We start from the raw sequence: 21,789 nt of genomic DNA, 5'->3' as shown, positions 1-21,789 counted from the left end.
AATTGTGGATTGTTTGACCAGTGTAACTGGTTAAATTGGATATTTCTAATATTTAGAGCATTTTAGAGCAACTGTAGGTTTTTGTAAGCCGTGTTCATTAGTTAGTGTCACTGTGAGGCGCTTGCACAGTAATACACAGCTGTGTCTTCAGTCTGCAGATTCTGTCCTTGTAATGTTATTGTGTTGGTTCCAGTGTCTCTGGAGATGCTGAACTTGTTTTTCAGTTTATCACTGTACTCTGTGCTCCCACCACTATTGATAAATCCAATGTACTCCAGACCTTTTCCAGCAGGCTGTCGGATCCAGCCTGTGTGCTGGCTAGTAACAGAATATGAGACCTTACAGTTAATGGTCAGACTCTGGCCTGGGCGGATCACCACGGAGCCAGGCTGAGTCAGTTCCTCACAGTGAACACCTGTAGATAACAAACACAAGGATTATGTTCATATATAAATACACATTAAACATAACTTAAAAACTGAACTGTGTTCTTTACTGAGTAACTCACAGGATGCAGCTGCCAGCAGGAGCAGTAGAGATGTAGAGAACATGGTTGGTGTTGAAGATGTTCTGCACACCTTAATAGACATGGTCTCATCTTCTCTATATAGAGAGTTTCCATTTGCTTATCTAGTGACCCGTGGTAGGCAAAGCTATTTATGATATGGTACAACTCATCTTGAGCAGGACTGAAGACTTTCAGAAGTAAAACTCTACCTGGATGTGAATTTTTAATATAATATTCATATAAATTACATTTCATTCAGAAGATTTTATTCAGTTGAACAAGCCCAGTCAAATTGTTTGATATGAGTTGACATGAGTTTTTATGTTGAACCCAAAACTATTTCTTACAGTGATGCTAGGAGGCTATACAATATAAAGAAATATTAGATTTAGTATTATGCAATTGTTTACATATATTTTGTGGTCTAGTTTACAACGCATGCATAGTGTATATTATAATAGCAATATATCTTATATATTATGAGATGTGTAAATTGTGATTGTATATGAAATACAAAATATTGTATTGATCTGTGACTACAAATCTTTGAACGTTAGTGTATTAATTAGATATTGGGAGTAAATGCTGTTATATGTTTCTCTGTAAGAATCATGAACACGTTAATAACTGTGTTGTGCTGTCATGTTGTCGGTGAGGTGGTTATAATAGTTATGTTTCTTTTCTTTTATTTCCCTTTTTCCAAAACTAGAGTTATGTGGAATTAATAAAAGATGTATAGAAATGGATCTCCTAGACCACCAAAACTGTCCCCATCAGATAAACAGCACTTAAAGCTTTCATCATTGAGAGAGAGGAGAAAATCAAACTGCTTCAGATCTGAAAACATCCACAGGTGTTTCTGTCCATCGTACCACTCTGAGAAGACCACTCAGCGCTGTGGGTCTGAAAGGATGTGTAGCTGTCAAGAAGTATCACTGAGAAAAGGAGACGGACACATCAAACAAAGAAGCTGAATAATAGACTGTCCACCCCAGAGTCCAGACCTCAACATCACTGAATGTGTTTGGGATTGTTTGGATTGTGAGAAGTCAAAAAATGTAACCAACTTCTAAGACTGAACTTTGGAGGTGTGGAACAATATCCCTGTAGATTTTTTGGAAAAACTGAAAGTCTCCTGAAACGGAAGCTATAATAAAGGCAAAGATGGACACACTAAATACTGATATTATTGTGGCAGCTGCTCTGTATTGTGCAAGGGGCGTTGGGGTGGTCTAGTATGCAAAGCTGTGCTGAGCGTCCACCCCCGTGCCCCCCACCCCCAGCTTAAACATTGTTTTCCTCTTCTGTTGTTGTTGTTGTGTTGTTAGTGTTGTTGTGTGTCACTCTGAGATATGGTTTTGTGTTGACTATGGGTCGTTGTGTTGTGATCGTGCGTTATTGGTGTGGGTCATGTGGTCACCATGGAGTAGTGCACTATGGCTGCAGATGACCTTTCCTGCCATTCACCTGTTTGTTTCCGTGTCTATTTGCAGCTTATTGTTCAATATGGAGAGATTGTTCAGAATCCATGACCTTCTTCTATGAGTCTTCTTTGCAGTGATGTCACATTATATTCAGTTGGTGAGGTTTGCTGGCAGAGGAATGTTTTGTTGATGAGTTTTTGTACAGCACTTCCTCACTGTTTCATCACTGTGTGTGGTCTTCTGGCACAGTAATACACAGCTGAGTCTTCAGTCTGCAGATTTTGTCCCGACAGTGTTACAGTGCTGCTGTCTTTTGAAATGCTGAACTTGCTCCTTAAGGAGGCTTTGGTGTCTTTTGCTCCGTTACCACATATAGTGGAAATCCACTCCAGAGCTTTTCCTGCAGGTTGTCGTATCCAGTCTGTACAGTAGCTGCTTTCAGTTAATGAATATCCAGACACCTTACAGGTCAGTGTTATAGACTGACCAATATTTATGGCCATGGTTCCAGGCTGGGTCAGCTCTATGCAGTGAACACCTATATGAAATAAGAAATTACAATAATTGTTAAATAACAGTCTCTCATTGATATTATTTAGCCATTATACTGACACTCACTGGATGCTGTAGCAAGAAGCAGCAAAAATCTTGCAGAAAACATTGTTGCATTAATGCACTTCTTCATTGAGAATCTACCAACTCGTTTTAAAACGATTCCTCTGTTCCTCCACTTTGCTTTATATAAGGCGATGAAGAGGAAAGGTTTGCATACCGAACTGTTTATTCTTAGGCTGAGACTTTTGCATTGCAAGTTCTGTGTAAAGAGCCCCCTAGTGGCTTTTAAAGTCACTGCTTCATTCTGACTAGTCAACAAAATATATATTTATTTCTTTGTTAGGTTATTTACTTTATGGTTATTTGCATCCTTACATTTTAATGTTTTTCACTAACCAGTCTACAACAGCAATAAACATCACCATATTTTACCATATTTTATACTGCATATGCACAATATGTCAAGGAAGCATTTTTAAAATATTCGTTTTACAATTTACAAAATTTTACAAAAAATGACCAAAATCTGTCAGTGCTAAATATTTAAAAAGCATTTTGTTAAAATGTTTTTGGTTCAAATGTTTTGATCATGATATTCCATGATCAACAACTATATCTTTTTAATAATCATCTTTTGAATATTTTGTCCTCACTTTACCCCTTAAAATCCCAGGTCTGTCACATACTAAGGCTTATTATTCAGTGACTACAGGGACTTCAATGCAAACTAGCTGAGCTATTTGTAGGTTATAAAAATGAGTAATAAAGTGAAGCGTGTAATTAAACTAAAGCCATTTCATGGGTTCATTTCTAAACTCCATATAAGCACTTGTTGCTTTGTGCTTTGACAGTCACAAAAAATTCTAGACAGCAGTAGATTCTATCTGTGCTTGGTACAGTTTCACTGAAACTCTCATTTGCTTGAATATATGGCACTAATATATGGCACCTAGACCCAATCAATCCTAATCCTAACCTTACCTTCAACCCAAAACCTAAACCCAATCAATCCTAACCCTAACCTTACCTTCAACCCAAAACCTAAACCCAATCAATCCTAATCCTAACCTTAATCCTTAACCTGGCCTTAAAAATCTAGTCCTAATCCTAAACCTAACCTTAACTCCAACCCAAAATCTAATCCTAACCCTGATCTTAAATTCCACCAAAAGCCTAAACCTAATTCTAATCTTAAGCATTACCTTACCTGCAACCAAAAGGCCAAACTTAATCCTAATCCTAATTCTACAATGTTAATAGTGAAATGAATATCAACAGTATTTTATTTATTTCTTTCATAGAACAAAAATCCATGCAAAAGACCATTTAGGAACAATTAGTTTTCAGTATGCCTTTCCACAACAGGCCAGGAGTTGTATGAATACATATATATATATATATATATATATATATATATATATATATATATATATATATGTATTCATACAACAGTTAGTTCCAGCCAAGCAAGCTGATTGGTTGAGAAGTGTTCTAACTGTCCTGTTATTTCACCATAACATCACGAGTTTTTCACAAACACTGTATCACTCCGCTGAAATGCGTTGCTAACGACTTTGACAGCTGTCAGAGATGCTCAAACCATTTGAACGTTTTTACTTCTTACTTTGGTCACAAACAGAAAATGGACACTTTTAAGATCACATTTGACCGACAGCTGATTTGGTCAGACTCTGAAGATGAGACTACACTAAATTCCCAAACTGCCCGTTGGTCTGTGTGGAGCTGGAGAACGAACTGCTGGCTGAGCAGCGAGTGGGTGGAGCTCATTACTCTGATGTAGCAACAAGCTGCTTGTTAAGGAGCTATAATTTGGCGGAAGGAACTGCCAACATTAAAACATATTAAATGCCGCGTTCACGACCCAGTTTGTTTATTTATTACTTTATTTATTTAACTCTTGAATAAAAGCAATAGAACACTTGAGGCAGATCTTCTTTGACCCAATACTGACTACTTTATGAAATATAAAATGAAATGCACTGTAATTTGGTGAAGGCTAGTTGATAAAGTGCACAGCTTTGAGTTTATATTCACTAATCACTGGTCAGCATGTGTGCTGGTTTTTGAGTTGATTTGCTTTGCTTCATTTGATGAACTTTAGCACCACCTGTTGTTACTTTAATGGTAGTATTCTTATAAAACTGTCCAGTGAACATCAAATGAACAAACTCACATATTTCATTTCAATGTGCTATTTATTGTGAATTAAATTGAGTTCATGTCTGAAGCAATTAAACATTTCCATTATCAACGTCTGACTACAGAGTAATAACCTGTAGATTCACAACAGTAAGTTTCTCTGTCAGAGTCTCCTTGTTTTCCTCTGTAACTGAATGGGGAAGTGTTTTTGTACAGCTCTGTCACTGTTTTCTATCACTGTGAGTATCTAGCACAGTAATACACAGCAGTGTCTTCACTCTTCAGGCTGTCCATCTGTAAGTACAGCTGACTGCTGGAGTCGGATCTGGAGATCGTGAATCTTCCCTGGACTGACTGGGAATAGCGGATGGGAGAGCTGGATGTTCCAATAGTAGCAACCCATTCCAGGCCTTTTCCAGGAGCCTGTCTGACCACACCTGCCCAGTAGCTACTGAATGTGAATCCAGATGCTGTACAGGTCAGTTTATGAGACTCTCCAGGTCTTTTAACCACAGCTTCAGACTGGATAAAGGTTTGGCACAGAACAGCTGTGGAAAGGAAACCTGTAAATTAAACCAGTGTTGCAATAACAATAAAACAAATTCAAATATTGATTATTGACTTAATCTCACCATTCAGAAACATTGCTATCAAAAGCAGATTCACAACAATCTCCATAGTTTCTTCCTTATTTTCTTGGGTATTCTTTCTTATTTCCCAGCTGTGGAATCAGGCAGTGCATCTTGTAGAAGTGAAAGATTCACATATAAGAGGAAGATGAGTTTGCATAGATCCTCCTCACTGACTTTAAACACCAATAAAGAGCCAAGAACACAAGTTCATTATCCACAAATCTCGAAATACATCCACTAGTACAAACTTTTTAAAAAATATTTCAATATTTGAACAAGTACAAAGCAGGTTTCTCTTTATCTTTTGAGATAGATGCAGTTACTATAATAATCTAATAAGTGAATTTTACACTGCTGTTTAGAGAAGCTTATTTGACATTATAATACACATAATGTAACATGAGAGAGAGAGAGAGAAAGAGAGAGAGAGAGAGAGAGAGAGAGATTACGAGATTATTATTTTTCCTTAATTTATGCTTTACAATGAATGGAAGAAAATAAATAAAATAAATAAATACAAAAATAAAAGTCCTGATGAATTAGTCTTAATTTTAGGAGAATTTTTAGGGTCATTTTTAATGCTGGAGACTGTAAAAGGCCTGAGGTTGTAGGTTTTATCTGTGTATCTCTATAACTACCAACAGTCATAAAATAAATGTTCTTCACTCCTGGTCAACTCTTCTTGCATAGTGTTGAGCACAGTAGCTATGGTAGATCTGATCTATATAATATCTTCTTTTTTATCATTTATTTTTTATAGCACAGATCAAAGATCTTCCATCACTTTCATATTCATGTGATTAGATACTTTGACAGATTGTTTATCTGTTGTCTTCCCATTGCAGTGCTCTTGTTTGTCATCATTGGGCAGTTGGCTGTCACAGGTAGCACATGCACATGCAAATTACATATAATGTAAGGGACAGATAATCTATATAGAGGAAACGTCTGTTTTAAATGCATCATACATATTTAATATTGTTCTCTCAGAGATACTCAGAGCTCAGAGCTTGAAGGGTTTTTTTGCATGGTCAAATGGTTCAGATTGATGAAGAAATATGTAACGAACACTGGCTGAAACTTTACCCCTAGGTTAGTGTTTCTAACATATCAACAACCCAAAGTTAAGGGCCTTTTGGCTCCAGCAAATCTGGAATTGAGGTGTAAATCTGTCGGCTTAATACCCCCCAACCCCAGACTCAGTCAGATTTACAGCTGAATCAAGAACCAGCACCCCTCTCCCTTGACCTAGAGGGCAACAGGACAATGGCTCCCTGGAATATTGGCCACATGGCCCTCCGAAGTCCTGTGGACAGCTTTATCTCTAAGTAACAGAAAGTACATTTCTACAGTAAATGTCCACTCCAAACTGCAACTATTCGTTAGAACTCTTTTTAACTAAACTAGACATACCAAAAACGGAACTCGGACGACAAAGTTGCAACTTTCTAAATTCCCTAGAGATCTCAAGCATGGACCCACAGCACCCCCAAGGGGTGAAACCGCGAATTGTCACATCACCACCATGAGGACTTGTGCTAATAAGGAACCCAAGAAACGTCTTGCTTTGTCTGCTTGATTATCAACATTTATATAATCTGTAAGCAATACTACTTGTTGTATTAATCTTGTTGTTGTGTAGTACCTAAATATTACCTGTATGTTTTTCTACTATTAAATGCTAGAAATACATAGAGTATAACTTTGATAACAGTCAGACCCAACCATTTAATTGCTGTGAGTTTAGACCATTGACCAATATGTATCCTGAATGTGGTTTTCTTTTCTTTTCTTCCTTTGTTCCTTTCCTTTTATTGTCGATTTTATTTTTCATGCATTGGGTCATGTTCAGATATGATAGGCAAATAGTACCTGTGTTCGTTGACATGTGTTGTGTATCAAGTAACAAGGGTTAAACTCTCTCTTAGAAACATGCCTGAATATCCTAGTTGTTCATTCCTTGATTTTGAAAGTTAAACCAATTTGATGATATAGAAATGTTTCTTTTTCTTTGTTCAAACTAGCTGAAACAAAGGAGGCAGTGATTCTGGGGAAGGTATTCCTAAAATTATGCACAACCAATCAGATTGGAAACAATGAGTAGCTAGTAACCTTAGGTGAGGAGAACCTATCAGCACTCTGGCTCCACCTCCAAAGGGTAGGGCCTCCAGCCGAGCAAAACCCGAGTGCACCGCAAATTTGAGTTCAGATTCCTGCGTTCGGAACAAAGAATAGCTAAGTTTCTAAGCTCGTGCCGGCCTAGGTCAGAAAGACAGGTCAGAAGTATTAGAACACTAAATTTTCAGATCTGGAACCTTTGTTTGTTTGTAACTTGCCTGTGCATCTACACACCTTAAGTTTGAACCACCCGATTCTGCTAAAGAGAGGTAGTTAGTTAAATTAGTATCACCAGCCTCAGAACCCTGATTGCAACCTGAACCTTGCCAGCGGAGTGGGAGCGGTTCTGACGCCACGGAGACCCAGCATCGCACCCAGAGCCACGCACTGATCTGTGAACAGATTGACCCTCGAAAGGCTGCCCAAGCTCCACCCTCAGACGGCCACGAGACGCCTCCACCCAATCACTGACGGGAAGGCACGTGCCCGCATGTAGATGCAGCATCCACAGCCAGCTAGGAGAGGAACCACCGCGTGAGCTCCAGCCTTCGATCGAGTCTGTCCTGAGACGACCCCTCCTGAAGTCAGCCCCCGACTCCCACGTAAGCTGGTTCCATCAATTTGCAGTCAGGGCCCTGACGCCAATTTATTTAATAAGAGAACTTATATAGGTACATCCAGCCATATAGTTATTCCCGTCCAGGCTTAGGTTAATTCTCTAGAGGCTCTCCCAAGCGACTTCCCAAACCACACTGCCTCATACCATTTAGCCGTGAATCACTCTAACTTACTCGAGCTATTTTGTCTTTCATTACTATCACTTTGTTTTGTTTTGTTTTCTGGTTTTATTTTCTATTGTTTATCATTGAATGTAGTCCAAAAGTAGTTTGATATTTAGCCAATAAATTCCCTTTTCTGAAGCATCCTTGGTGTGAGCGTTTCTCTCTCTTGCCCTGGTCTGTAGACTTCAAATAAATCCGGGTTACCTCACACCCTCACATAAGTTTCTAGCAATAATAATATTAAAAGTTGCAAAACCCATTACAAATATATTGTATATGGTTCTATATAGAAGTTTTTTGAAAAGGGTACTGTAGAGCACCAAAAAGGTTCTTCTATTGTTATAAGCTTGGTATTGTAACAACAGCCAAACCCTTTTTGGTTCCATATAGAACCATAGACAACACATTCCCCAACACAAATTCCATTGAAGAGACATCCTTCATGACCAGTAAAACTGACTGTAATGTTTTTGTGTGTTCATTTAAATTTTCATTCTTTTAGCAAAGCAGGTATGGATTGGAATAGAAGACATCACATAAAAATAAACATGGAGAGGAATGCTGAGTACATGTAATCAGTGAGTTGTTGAGGATGTTGAGGATGTTTTTGTTCAGGTCAGCTGGGTGGTTGTAACGCTGTGGCTCTCTGGCGCAGTAATAAACAGCTGTGTCCCCAGACTGAAAGTTCTGGCCTTGTAAAAACACTGTGCTGCTGGACGTGTCCTGACTGAAACTGATCTTGCTCTTCACTGTGTCTTTGATATTAGTGCTACCACTACTACACAGATATCCAAGCCATTCCAGTGTTTTCCCAGCAGGCTGCCGTATCCAGTTAATACAGTAGCTCGACTCTGAGATCTTACAGGAGATGGAGAACGATTCTCCAGGTTTTACTACCTTAGAATCAGCCTGAGTGAGCTCCACACAGTCTACACCACCTGACAATAACAATGATAGAGTATGGTGTTAATTTCTTATTTACAACTATGTAGAAAATCTCAGTTCAGGTTTAATCAAAACTGATGGAGTTAAGGGAACATTGAGACTTACTGAAAGCTGTTAGCAGCAGCAGCAGCAGCACTGAGGAGATCATTGTTGTTTCGTATTAGACTAAACTGAATGGAGATGCTCTTCTCCTCCTCACCAGCACATACAGACCACTGCTTATGTAGGAGGGGCAGGTGGAGAATTTGCATATAGTGTAATATGTTCACCATTAGCACATCAAATACACTGGGTTTCACATTGTGTCCTTTCACATACGTAAGGGGGAAAAAGGAGGGATGGGAGAAAAAAATAATATAAAAGAAATGGACAGAAAGAAAGAAAGAAAGAAAGAAATACAGACAGAAAGACAGAGAGAAAGTCCATTCCAGACGGCCAGCATAGGTCAGTTGTGGGATATGCTGGTAGCTGTTGCTACTGACAGTTATTTACATTATAAAACCAGTTTACATTATAAAAATCAGTTTCCAGTCCTGGCATTTCTAAAATCTGGCAGGTTTGATAAGTGGACAGTCAGTTACATCAACACTTCAGTAATCATCACTGATCACAACATCCAGGACATCCATGTAAACTGAGTCTGTTGGTTAATGTGGAATCAGAAAGTCAGTTTATTCTCAGTGTCCAGCTGTGAGCACTAAGCAGAATTTCCCAGTTCAGATCTGCTTTGCCTCTCTTGTTGAACTTTAGCTCCACCTGTTGGTGCATTAATGGTAGTTTGCATACAAAAGTTTATCAGCAGTCAACAAACTCACATACATGCAGTTTAGGTTACAATCACTCATCATGTTATGATAAATTTAGTCCATTTTTGTCAACAACTTAAAAAAAAAAAATCAATTACTAAAATTATTGATTCAAATGCTTTACAGAAGATGATATTTTTAGATGCTTTGTTTAATATATGAAGCTATTTGGGAACATTAAACATTATTATGTGAGTAAAACTCTGAAATTATTTATATGCAAAAGTTTGGGCACCCCAGTCAAATATTCCTGCACATTTTTGTGCAAAATTACAGTTTCTTTGCTGAATTTAACAAATAAAATAATAATAATAATAATTGATAAAATGTGGCCTGTACAAAATTTATAGCACAGCATTGATCACCAAGTATGAAATATTTTAGGTATTGTTGATATTAATTGTTGATTTTATTGTCTACTTTATTTGATATATTTGTATTTGTCTATATAATTAAGTTCTGTTACCGAAGAAAACAGAACCCAAACCATTCATTCCTTAGATCATCCTGAACACTTTTCCACAGTATTCCATTTCATTTATATACTAAAATTTTGTCCTTTATGTTCTGCAACTTAGAATATTAACACAGTCTTATTACAATCACATTCCATACATATAGCTATGTGCATCATTATGGAGAAACTATTGGACACTTTATTATTATTACTCCAAACTTTTAACTGGTAGCATATGTCGTTCAACCCAGTGTTATATATCTGAGTGCTTCTCCTTAGGATGAATGGAGAAGTGTTTTTGTACAGCTCTGTCACTGTTTTCTATCACTGTGACGCTCTAGCACAGTAATACACAGCAGTGTCTTCACTCTTCAGGCTGCTCATCTGTAAGTACAGCTGACTGCTGGAGTCGGATCTGGAGATCGTGAATCTTCCCTGGACTGACTGGGAATAGTGGATGGGAGAACTTTGTGTGCTTATATATGCAATCCATTCCAGTCCTTTCCCAGGAGCCTGTCTGACCCACACCATACGATAGTCACTGAATGTGAATCCAGATGCTGTACAGGTCAGTTTATGAGATTGTCCAGGTGTTTTAACCACAGCTTCAGACTGAGTGAGAGTCTGACTCTGAAAACCTGCAGAAAAGAAGAAGAATTAAAGTTCTGAATGAAACATGATCACAGAAAGATTTTCTCTGCTATTTCATTCTCTTATTCTAATCCTGAGACGTACATGGTAGACTAGTGATCATCAGCAGTGTTAGAGATGTGCTGAACATGGTTGAGGTTGAGTCTGAGCTGATGAGCTTTTCTCTGCAGATCTCTCAGTGCTGTTCAGCGTCTCTTCATAAAGGGAGGAGAAGGATTTGCATAGTTACAGTGTCAGAGGGATGACATCACTCATCAGATAACTCTATGGACTTATTTGAACTTACTACATTCACGTTATCTTACAATAGGCCTTTTTCACAAGTGCGTACATCCGGTTGATTGTTTGTTCAATCCAGGGTTGGGATAAAATGGAATACATATTTTGGGAATATGTATTCAGATTACAGAAATTATGTATCTCTATTCAGTCCATGTTACAATTTATAAAGGCAGTATTCAAAATCCGGTTATTTTTCAAGAGTTTCTTGAAAAAGCCCTATTTCTGTTTTGCCTAAATTGGTACAATTAACAGTACCACAGCACAACATCACACTTTACTAGCAAGTGATTCAGTTGGCAGTTTTAGGGTAGTTACTCCGTTTACAATCCATAACAAATACCCCATTTCCAAAAAAGTTGGGATGCTGCACAAAATGTAAACAAAAACAAAATGCAATGATGTGCAGATCATTTATACCCTATATTTTATTGAAAATTGTTCAAAGGCAACATATTAAATGTTGAAACTGAGAAATTGTATTGCTTTTTGAAAAATCAATGCCCATTTTGAATTTGTTGCCAACAACACATTCCAAAAAAGTTGAGACTGGGGCCTATTTACTACTGTGTTTCATCACCTCTTCTACACTCTGTAAGCGTTTGGGAACTGAGCAGACCAACTACTGTGGTTTTGAAAGAGAAATGTTTCCCATTCTTGTTTTATATCGGATTTCAGCTGCTCAACAGTTCGGTGGCTCATTTATCGTATTTTTCGTTTCATAATGTGCCAAACGTTATCAGTGGATGACAGGTCTGGACTGCAGGTCAGTTTAGCACCCCAACTCTTTTAATATGGAGCAATGCTGCTGTAGTACTTGCAGGATGTGGTTTATCATTGTCTTGCTGAAAGAATCAAGGCCTTCCCTGAAAATCACATTGTCTGGATGGCAGCATATGTTGCCAAAAAATGTATATATTGTTCAGCATTAATGGTGCCTTCACAGATGTGCATATCACCCATGATATGTGCACTAATGCCCCCCATACCATCATGAATACTGGCTGTTGAACCGTGCACTGATAACAAGCTGACTGGTCTTTAGCTTGGAGGACACAGTGTCCATGATTCGTCGGACCGCAGGATATTTTTCCACTTCCCCTCAGTCCATTTTAAATGAGCTCAGGCCCAGAGAAGGTGGCGGCGTTTCTGGATCCTGTTCATGTACAGTTTCTTCTTTGTGTATTACAGTTTTAACTTGCATTTGTGGATGGAGTGATGAACTGTTTTCACAGACAGTGGTTTTAAGAGATGTTTCTGAGCCCATGCAGAGATTTCCACTACAAAATCATGTCTGTTTTTAATGCAGTGCTTCCTGAGGGCCCAAAGATCAAGGCCAGCAAATACTGGTTTTTGGCCTTGTCTCTTGCATACAGAGATTTCTCCAGATTCTCTGAATCTTTTAATGTTATTTTGTACCATAGATGATGAAAAGTTCTCAATTTCTCAGTTTCAACATTTGATATGTTGTCTTTGTACTATTTTCAATCAAGTATAGAGTTTAAATGATTTGCACATCATTGCATTTTGTTTTTATTTACATTTTTGTTATGTTGTTATGTTGTAATGTTATTGTGTTGGTTCCAGTGTCTCTGGAGATGCTGAACTTGTTTTTCAGTTTATCACTGTACTCTGTGCTCCCACTGCCCCTGATAAAGCCAATCCACTCCAGAGCTTTTCCTGCAGGCTGCCAGATCCAAGCTGTAGCATAGCTTGTAACTGAATATGAGACCTTACAGTCGATAGTCAGACTCTGGCCTGGACGGACCACCATGGAACCAGGCTGAGTCAGTTCCTCACAGTGAACACCTGTGGACAAAAAATATATAGTGATTAGATGCACCAATTTAATGCAGTTTGAAACTGAGCTTAAACTTAATAGCATTCTGACTGAGTGAAATGTGGTCTTTACTGAGTAACTCACAGGATGCAGCTGCCAGCAGGAGCAGTAGAGATGTAGAGAACATGGTTGGTGTTGAAGTTGGACCTTCACAGCTTAACAGAGAGTGTCTAATCCCCTATTTATCATTGCACAAGTGGACATTTGCATACAGGCCGTATTATTCATAGTTTATTCATGGGGGAGTTGTGTGTTTTTGACTGTAAGCAGCCCTCTGATGGCTCCTACAGTCATTACAGTTTAAGTGATGTCACAGATGGAAATGATTTTGGTCCCATCAGTCATTGTTCAGATTTTTGGATAAATCTGTTACATGTCTTGTCCTCAACTGTAATTGTAGAAAAAATGTCAAAACAAAGCATGTTTTGTCGTTTTGTGTCCATTCACATCTAACTGTATTTTTTTAAAATTGCTCCACCAAAAGTTCATCATTTCTTGTAAAGTTTAACTACAACCCCAATTCCAAAAATGTTAGGACACTGTATAAAATGTAAATAAAAAAAGAAAGCAATGATTTGCAAATCTCATAGACCCATATTTTATTCACAATAGAACACAGGACACATATCAGATGTTGAAAGTGAGACATTTAGAACTTGATGGCAGCAACACATCTCAAAAATGTTGGGACAGGGTCAACAAAGGCTGGAAAAGTAAGTGTTACTAATAAAAAACAGCTGGAGGAGCAATTTGCAACTAACTCACATGAGTGGGTATAAAAAGAGCATTTTAGAGAGACAGAGTCTCTCAGAAGCAAAGATGGGCAGAGCAAAACTGTGTCTAAAAATTGAGGAACAATTGCAGAAAAATGTTCCTCAGTGTGAAATTGCAAAAACTTGGGATATCCCACCATATACAATACATAATATCATCAAAAGATTCAGAGAATCTGTAGAAATCCCTGCATGCGAGGGACAAGGCTGACGGTCAATACTGGATGCTCGTGATCTTTGGGCCTTTGTCAGCACTGCATTAAAAACAGGCATGATTCTGTACTGGAAATCACTGCCTGGGCTCAGGAACACTTCCAGAAATCATTGTAATCCGCAAATGCAAGTTAAAGCTGTATCATGCAAAGAAGAAGCCATATGTCAACAAAATCCAGAAACACCGCCATCTTCTCTGGGCCAAAGCTCATTTGAAATGGACTGAGACAAAATGAAAACTGTACTGTGGTGAGATGGATCAAAATTTGACATTCTTTTTGGAAACTCAAGAGACTCCTCGGACTCAAGAGGAGAGGGACCATCCAGCTTCTTATCAGCACACAGTTCAACAGCCTGCATCTCTGATGGATTGGGGTTGCATTTGTGTCTGTGGCATGGGCAGCTTACACATCTGGAAAGGTTCTATCAATACTGAACAGTTTATAGAGGTTTTAGAACAACATGTGCTCCCATCCAGACAATGTCTCTTTCAGGCAAGGCCTTGCATATTTCAGCAAGACAAAGCTGCATCCATCACAACAGCATGGCTTCACAGAAGAAGAGCCCGGGTGCTGAACTGGCCTGCAGTCCAGACTTTTCACCAGTAGAAAACATTTGGCACATCATGAAATGAAAAATCCAGCAAAAAAGACCCAGAACTGTTGAGCAGCTAGAATCCTACATCAGACAAGAATGGGACAACATTCCTCTCCCAAACCTCCAGCTATTGGTTTCCTCACTTCCCAGATGTTTTCAGACTGTTGTTAAAGGAAGGGGGGATGCTACACAATGGTAGACACGGCTCTGTCCCAACTTTTTTGAGATGCATTGCTATCATCAAGTTCTAAATGAGTTAATATACGGGAACACCTTTAACATCTGATATGTGTTCTATGTTCTGTTGTGAATAAAATATGGGTCTATGAGATTTGCAAATCATTGCATTCTGTTTTTATTTACATTTATTTACATTTTATACAGTGTCTTAACTTTTTTGGAATTGGGGCTGTAATATTCAAACATGTCTACTGCCTTTGTAATGACGACATTCCCATAAATGTGAAATTATTTTTCTCAGACGGGTTCACGATCGGAAATCTTCATTTGGGACATTTTACATGTTATTAACTAACCCTATCAGGAAGGACAATCCAGAAGGATTTCTATATTTTTTGTCGTAAGTAGAAATCCCAGAGTAGGTAACTGGGAGATTAAGGAGAATTCCCAGTGAGCTGGTAGCGCTTTGGGCCGGTTACTGTGAGCTATTATATAAACTCATACATATAAGCACAAGAACTCTCAGACAAACATAAAAGTTACATACAGGTGTTTATCTGTTGTACATTAGGGGTTAAACCAGCCTCTACCTACCCCCCTACCTCTAGTGGTCCAGTCCTAAGTTTGCAGATTGAAACCGAGTCTTGTACAGTGGACAGAGATTAAATGAAGCTGAAGTTAGCATCTTATTCTCATTTCCCATTGCACTTTAAATGATGTAGCAGTTACATTTAGACACCTGTTTAGGTGCTAGCATGTAACTGCTGCACTATTTAAGAAGGAAGGAAATTCGAATAGGAAGCTAACATCAGTCTAAAAAAAATGGACAGCAGCAGAAAGAACTGCAAAATATCATGACAAGAATGAAGAAGCTATTTAAGGAGGATGAGGAGATATCCAAGCAGGTGGGCAGTGAAAGATGCTGACCTTAAATTGCTTAGCTAGCATTTTGACTGTCATGATTGTCAGTTATGATAAAAGCAAAACAATTTTAATTTCATTACTAGTTGGCCACCTTAGTATTTCAGTGTAGCATATAAATAATAATTGAGAGTAAGAAATAAAAAGATGAACATCTACAGATTTGCATCATATGATGTCCATTCTGAAAACAAGTCCCATTCCGGCCCTGATTAGAAGTAATAGTAGTGGTAATGGATTTATACTGGATTTATGCAGTATTTCAATATTACTATTACTATTTTATGTCGTAGAATACATTTTATACATACATTTTATTTTGCTCATAGCGGGATTTATGCTAGATTTTTTGTGCTACAAAATGAGCTGAAAAACATTACATAATCAAAATGCGTAGGAAAGTTCAGCAACCTCTTCTATAAAATCTTCTCTTTACAAAGAAATAAATATTTTATTTCTAACATCATTCATGGACTACATTTTTTGAAAATCATGTAAATCTATGCACATTGCTTTATATTTAGATCTAATTTCATAAATCTGTAATTTGTAGTTTTTCAGAAAACTCTAAATGCAAATAAATAAATAAATAAATAAATACTTGTAAGAATATCATCAACCAACTTGCAGAAGTTCACTATAATATTCAGTGTTTTAAAAATGGCCCTATTGACCCTTAGTTTCTTGCCTTAAAGGGCCCAAATCATGGAAAACTGAAATTTTCCTCACTTTTTTGAGTTTGATATAAGTTTATGAGACGCTCCAGGTCTTTTAACCACAGCTTCAGACTGGATAAAGGTTTGGCACAGAACACCTTTGGAAAAGATACATGTAAATACAACCAATATTGCAATATAATAAAACAAATTCAAATACTGATTATTGAATTCATCTCACCATTCAGAAACATTAGTATCAAAAGCTGATTCACAACAAGCTCCATAGTTTCTTCCTTATTTTCTTGGTTATTCTTTCTTAGTTCATAGCAGTGGAATCAGGCATCACATATAAGAGGAAGATGAGTTTGCATGGATCCGCCTCACTGGCTTCATCCACCAATAAGGAACCTGATAATGAAGCCTGTACAATGAGTTCTGTTTAAGATTTAGGGTGATGTGTGGAGTAGAACAATATAATCACTGCAACATTTTTTACTGCTGTTTAATGAACAACCCAGTAAAATCACATGTAAAAATACGTTAACACATCTTCTAATTAGAACAAATGTAAATATGACTTTTAACTGCTAATTTAGTGCATAATTTCTCTTTATTTGCTAAGTCTAAAGTATAGAAAAAAATTAAACAAATAACATCAACAAAAACATTAACAAATTAAATTAACCCTCTATTGCACGATGTTGCCTCAGGGCAACAAACTCATTTTCCTCACTTTACACTATCATTATACATATTTAATGACAACGATAGAGTTAACAAGAGGAAGAGTTTGAGTAAGTCAATAAAATGTATTTGGTCACGAATATACTTGGTCACACTATCTCTTAGTGGGCACATTTACACCTCATTTTTAACATTAAGTATCTTTTTTTTTTTTTTGAGAATTTGCAGAAATGTTTGTTGCCTAGAAGTAACATTGTATAAAGGTGGAATGGATTTAGCCATGTCACAAGCCAGGTCTCACCACTTCAAGGAACACAGCTCTATATAATTTCTTCCCATTGTTGCACAATGTTGCCTCAAGGCAACATACTCCAAAGGGACACCCTGCACACATATTTTTTGTCTTTAATAATAAGGAATGAAAAAATAAATCAAGGACCATGAAAAGCGAACTTTTTTATTGCTCTCATAATGTGTGCAGTAGAGGGTTAACAAATAACAATAAATTGCCCCATAAACTTTATACAGACCGAATTTTATATTTTATTCTTTCCCCCAATATGTTCATTTCAGTAGATATACAGTATAAATACATTCAGATGTGGAGAAATGTTCTCTGTAGAGGATGTGTTAACATACTTTCACTTAGAAAATCAAATCATGTCATTTGAGCAGGGGTGCCCAAACTTTTCTTGTATCGTGTATATAAATTCATTAAGAATGATTAATAATGATGTATGTTTTTTGTGTATCTATTACATTTTTTGTTCATTTAAAATGCTTGTATGGATTGATTGATATTTGCATGCATAGATTAGAAGATATAAGATAAAAAAGAACATGGAGAGGAGTGCTGAGATGTAAGCCATTAGTGAGTTGTTGAGGGTGTTTTTGTTCAGGTCAGCTGGGTGGTTGTAACACTGTGGGTTGTCTGACGCAGTAATAAACAGCTGTGTCATCAGACTGAAAGTTCTGGCCTTGTAAAAACACTGTGCTGCTGGACGTGTCCTGACTGAAACTGATCTTGCTCTTCACTGTGTCTTTGATATTAGTGCTACCACTACTACACAGATATCCAAGCCATTCCAGTGCTTTCCCAGCAGGCTGCCGTATCCAAGTAATACAGTAGCTCGAGTCTGAGGTCTTACAGGAGATGGAGAACGATTCTCCAGGTTTTACTACCTTAGAAGCAGCCTGAGTGAGCTCCACACAGTCTACACCACCTGACAATAACAATGAGAGAGCATGGCGTTAATTTCTTATTTACAACTATGTATAAAATCTCAGTTCAGGTTTAATCAAAACTGATGGAGTTAAAGGAACATTGAGACTTACTGAAAGCTGTTAGCAGCAGCAGCAGCACTGAGGAGATCATTGTTGTTTCGTATTAGACTAAACTGAATGGAGATGCTCTTCTCCTCCTCACCAGCACATACAGACCACTGCTTATGTAAGAGTGGCAGGTGGAGAATTTGCATGTAGTGCAATATGTTCATCATTAGTACATCAAATACACTGGGTTTCACTTTGTGTCCTTTCACATAAGTAAGGGGGAAAGGAGGAATGGGAGAAAAAAAAGAAGATAGAAGAAATGGATAGAAGAAAGAAAGAAAGAAAGAAAGAAAGAAAGAAAGAAAGAAAGAAAGAAAGAAAGAAAGGAAAAAAGAAAAAGAAAGAAAGAAAGAAAGAAAGAAAGAAAGAAAGAAAGAAAGAAAGAATGAATGAAAAGAGACAAAGAAGAAAAAGACAAGAAAGAAAGAAAGAAAGAAAGAAAGAAAGAAAGAAAGAAAGAAAGAAGGGAGGCAGGAAAAGATAAAGACAAAGGAATACAGAATGAAACAGAAAGAACAGAAGCAGGAAGAAAGAAAGAAAGACAGAAAGAAGGGAAGGAGACAGAAGAAAAAGAGAAGAAAGAAAGAAAGAAAGAAAGAAAGAAAGAAAGAAAGAAAGAAAGAAAGAAAGAAAGAAAAGAGAGAGGAAAAGAAGAAATATATCTGCTTTCAATATGGGTCCATTCCAGATGGTCAGCACAGGTCAGTTTGTGGGATCTGTTTGTAGCTGGAGCTACTGACTGTTAGCAGGGACTGTAATTTGGTCAAGGATGATTCTCCACAGTAGAGGTCCTCATCTCCAGACCCTCAATCCAGTGTCCAGTCCTGGAGTTTCTAAAACTGGCAGGTTTAATATAAAGTGGACAGTCAGTTAAATCAATACTTCAGTAACTATCACTGATCACAACATCCAGGACATCCATGCAAATTCAGTCTGTTGATTAATGTGGAATCAGAAAGTCAGTTTATTCTCAGTGTCCAGCTGTGAGCACTAAGCAGAATTTCCCAGCTCAGATCTGCTTCGCCTCTTTTATTGAACTGTAGCTCCACCTGTTGGTGCATTACCGCTCTGGGGTCTGAGAGCATTTAGATTTTTTTTTTTTTATTCTTAAATTCACCATTAAATGTACTTTCAATGTGGCTTTAACCACATATTATATATCAAAATGTTCAAAACAATCTCTACAATAAGACCCCTTTGACCTGGAGCACCATGTAAAGAGATGATTGGGCCTGAAAGCTGAAAAAAATAAAATCTGGTTTTAGAAATTCTTAATATCGCTTGTGAAAACAGCTTTACTCAAATGGAAAATTTGTTTTAGTGCTTGAAATGGGTTTACCAAAGTCTTAAGTTCACAAACATAGTGGAATGTATGAATAAAATAGCAGATAAATTTTCTCCTCACCGCTATTTTTTCAAAACCGCTGCAGCAACTTCAGTGGTTGCGAACTTTTTACACACCACTTGCATCTGTGTCCAAGGCGAGTGAACAAAAAATGAAGTGTTTTTGACATGATGGGTCAGATCTTAGTGATATCCTGAGCGTCCATTGGTCAGTTTCCTGCAAAATATAGACAGAGACATGAATCCACCAATTACAGGTGCACATCCGTTATATCACATTTTTCAACACAGAAATCTTCACTTCTTAACTAGCCTGAGTATTGTCAACAATGCTCATTCCTGCTGTGGAGTTTTCAATATTTCAGTGGGGTTTTCCAAGCTAACAGTGGGGAACATTCACATTACATTCACATTACATTACTCATAGCTTAAACACTGCTATTAGAAACTTCTATTATATGTTAATGATGTATTCTTAACTTTTCAAGGTGCAGTCTTTCATTGCATTTGTAAATATGAATAATAAGCATTTACTGACCCAAATGTGCTCCGAAAACATCACAGTGTATCCAGCAATAAAGGAAGCCTCGTGCATCTTTTATATAGTGATAGAAAACACAGTTGCACGCAGAAAGTGCAGATTCTACATGATAACACGGTTCACTGTCTCCAATGTGGACATGCATATACCATAACACAAGGAGTCATCACCAAACACCAGTGGTGGACGAAATATACAAACCATGTACTTGAGTTAAAGTAGAGATACCCAAGGTAAAATATTACTCCAGTAAAAGTAGAAGTTCCTCCATTTAGACCTCCAAATGTACTTAAGTATCGAAAGTGAAAGTACTAAAAGATCAATTATGACTCTGATGTCCTATTATCATTTTTGTAACAGGACTCTGCTTCATTAACTCATTTTAGGTGAAAATACTCCAGTATCACTCTTGGTAAACCAGTCTTTTAATGTCTATTTAAATTATCATAAGCACAAATCTCTGAAGGCAAACCATTTCCATTAGGTAGAACCGAGTGGCTCCATAATAACCTTTTACGAACAAGCAAAGTTTCAGTTTAAGATTTATTTGCAACTTAGTTACAAGTTTAAGTTTAATAAAAACTTTAAACTCAGGTTCACAAATGAGTTTTCCTTTACTATATTGCATCTGTAGGTCTCTGTTCATAAACATAAACTAGCAAAAACTAATTTACTATAAAATGAAATGTGTTTGTATAAATTCAGAAAAAAGACACGTCAGTCACAACTGCATATGTGTACATATTTCTATATTGTGGTCTATTTACACAAAGTTAGGTTCGAGTCAGGATATTCTTCCATCATTTATGTTGGAATAGACACTCCCAAACTTTTATGCTGTCGTTGAACCATGTGCTTGTACTGGGTCGGTATGTTCAACAGGTCAAAACAAGCTCAAAACAAAGTGCATGCTGTGCCCTGATTGGTGTTCTTGCTTCATGCCTCTTTCTTTTTGACATGTTATGTTTTTATACACACATAAACCAAAAGGACAGATTTCTCAGAATGTAGTGGAGTAAAAAGTGAGATATTTGACTTTGAAATGTAGTGGAGTGAAAGTAAAAAGTCACCCAAAGTGGAAATACTTCAGTAAAGTACAGATACACAAAAAAACGACTTAAGTACAGTAACGAATTACATTTACTTAGTTACTGTCCACCAATGCCAAACATTCAGAATAGAGATAAATTCTACCAAACATACAAAGGTCTATATTTGTCATATTATGGCTTATATATATTATGGCTTAGATATTTTTGGGTATAGAAGCATCTACATCTCCACACTGAAAAACAATACACTTTTACAGTTTTAGGATTTTTTACACATATCATAATTTTCCGATTAGGTATTAGTCAAGATTTTAGTTTAGATTGGCATGCTTACAT

The 21,789-nt window shown here is 37.3% G+C and overlaps 4 gene segments (V, D, J or C); all 4 read right to left on the bottom strand.

The window, feature by feature from the left end:
• Window positions 1-107: 107 nt before the first annotated feature.
• Window positions 108-564, bottom strand: LOC118803425. The segment is given in 2 exon segments: window positions 108-415; window positions 509-564. Coding segments are annotated over 2 exon segments (351 nt in total).
• A 4,317-nt stretch (window positions 565-4,881) lies between these two features.
• On the bottom strand, window positions 4,882-5,367 carry LOC118803424. The segment is given in 2 exon segments: window positions 4,882-5,195; window positions 5,280-5,367. Coding segments are annotated over 2 exon segments (360 nt in total).
• A 3,310-nt stretch (window positions 5,368-8,677) lies between these two features.
• LOC118803423 lies at window positions 8,678-9,489 on the bottom strand. The segment is given in 2 exon segments: window positions 8,678-9,117; window positions 9,230-9,489. Coding segments are annotated over 2 exon segments (483 nt in total).
• Window positions 9,490-18,084: 8,595 nt separating this feature from the next.
• On the bottom strand, window positions 18,085-18,606 carry LOC118803422. The segment is given in 2 exon segments: window positions 18,085-18,407; window positions 18,520-18,606. Coding segments are annotated over 2 exon segments (363 nt in total).
• Between the last annotated feature and the right edge of the window lie 3,183 nt (window positions 18,607-21,789).

This window comes from Colossoma macropomum, unplaced genomic scaffold (assembly GCF_904425465.1).
Source record: "Colossoma macropomum unplaced genomic scaffold, Colossoma_macropomum, whole genome shotgun sequence".
Classification (NCBI taxonomy): Eukaryota; Metazoa; Chordata; class Actinopteri; order Characiformes; family Serrasalmidae; genus Colossoma; species Colossoma macropomum.
This window is presented reverse-complemented; position numbering and strand designations above follow the sequence as displayed.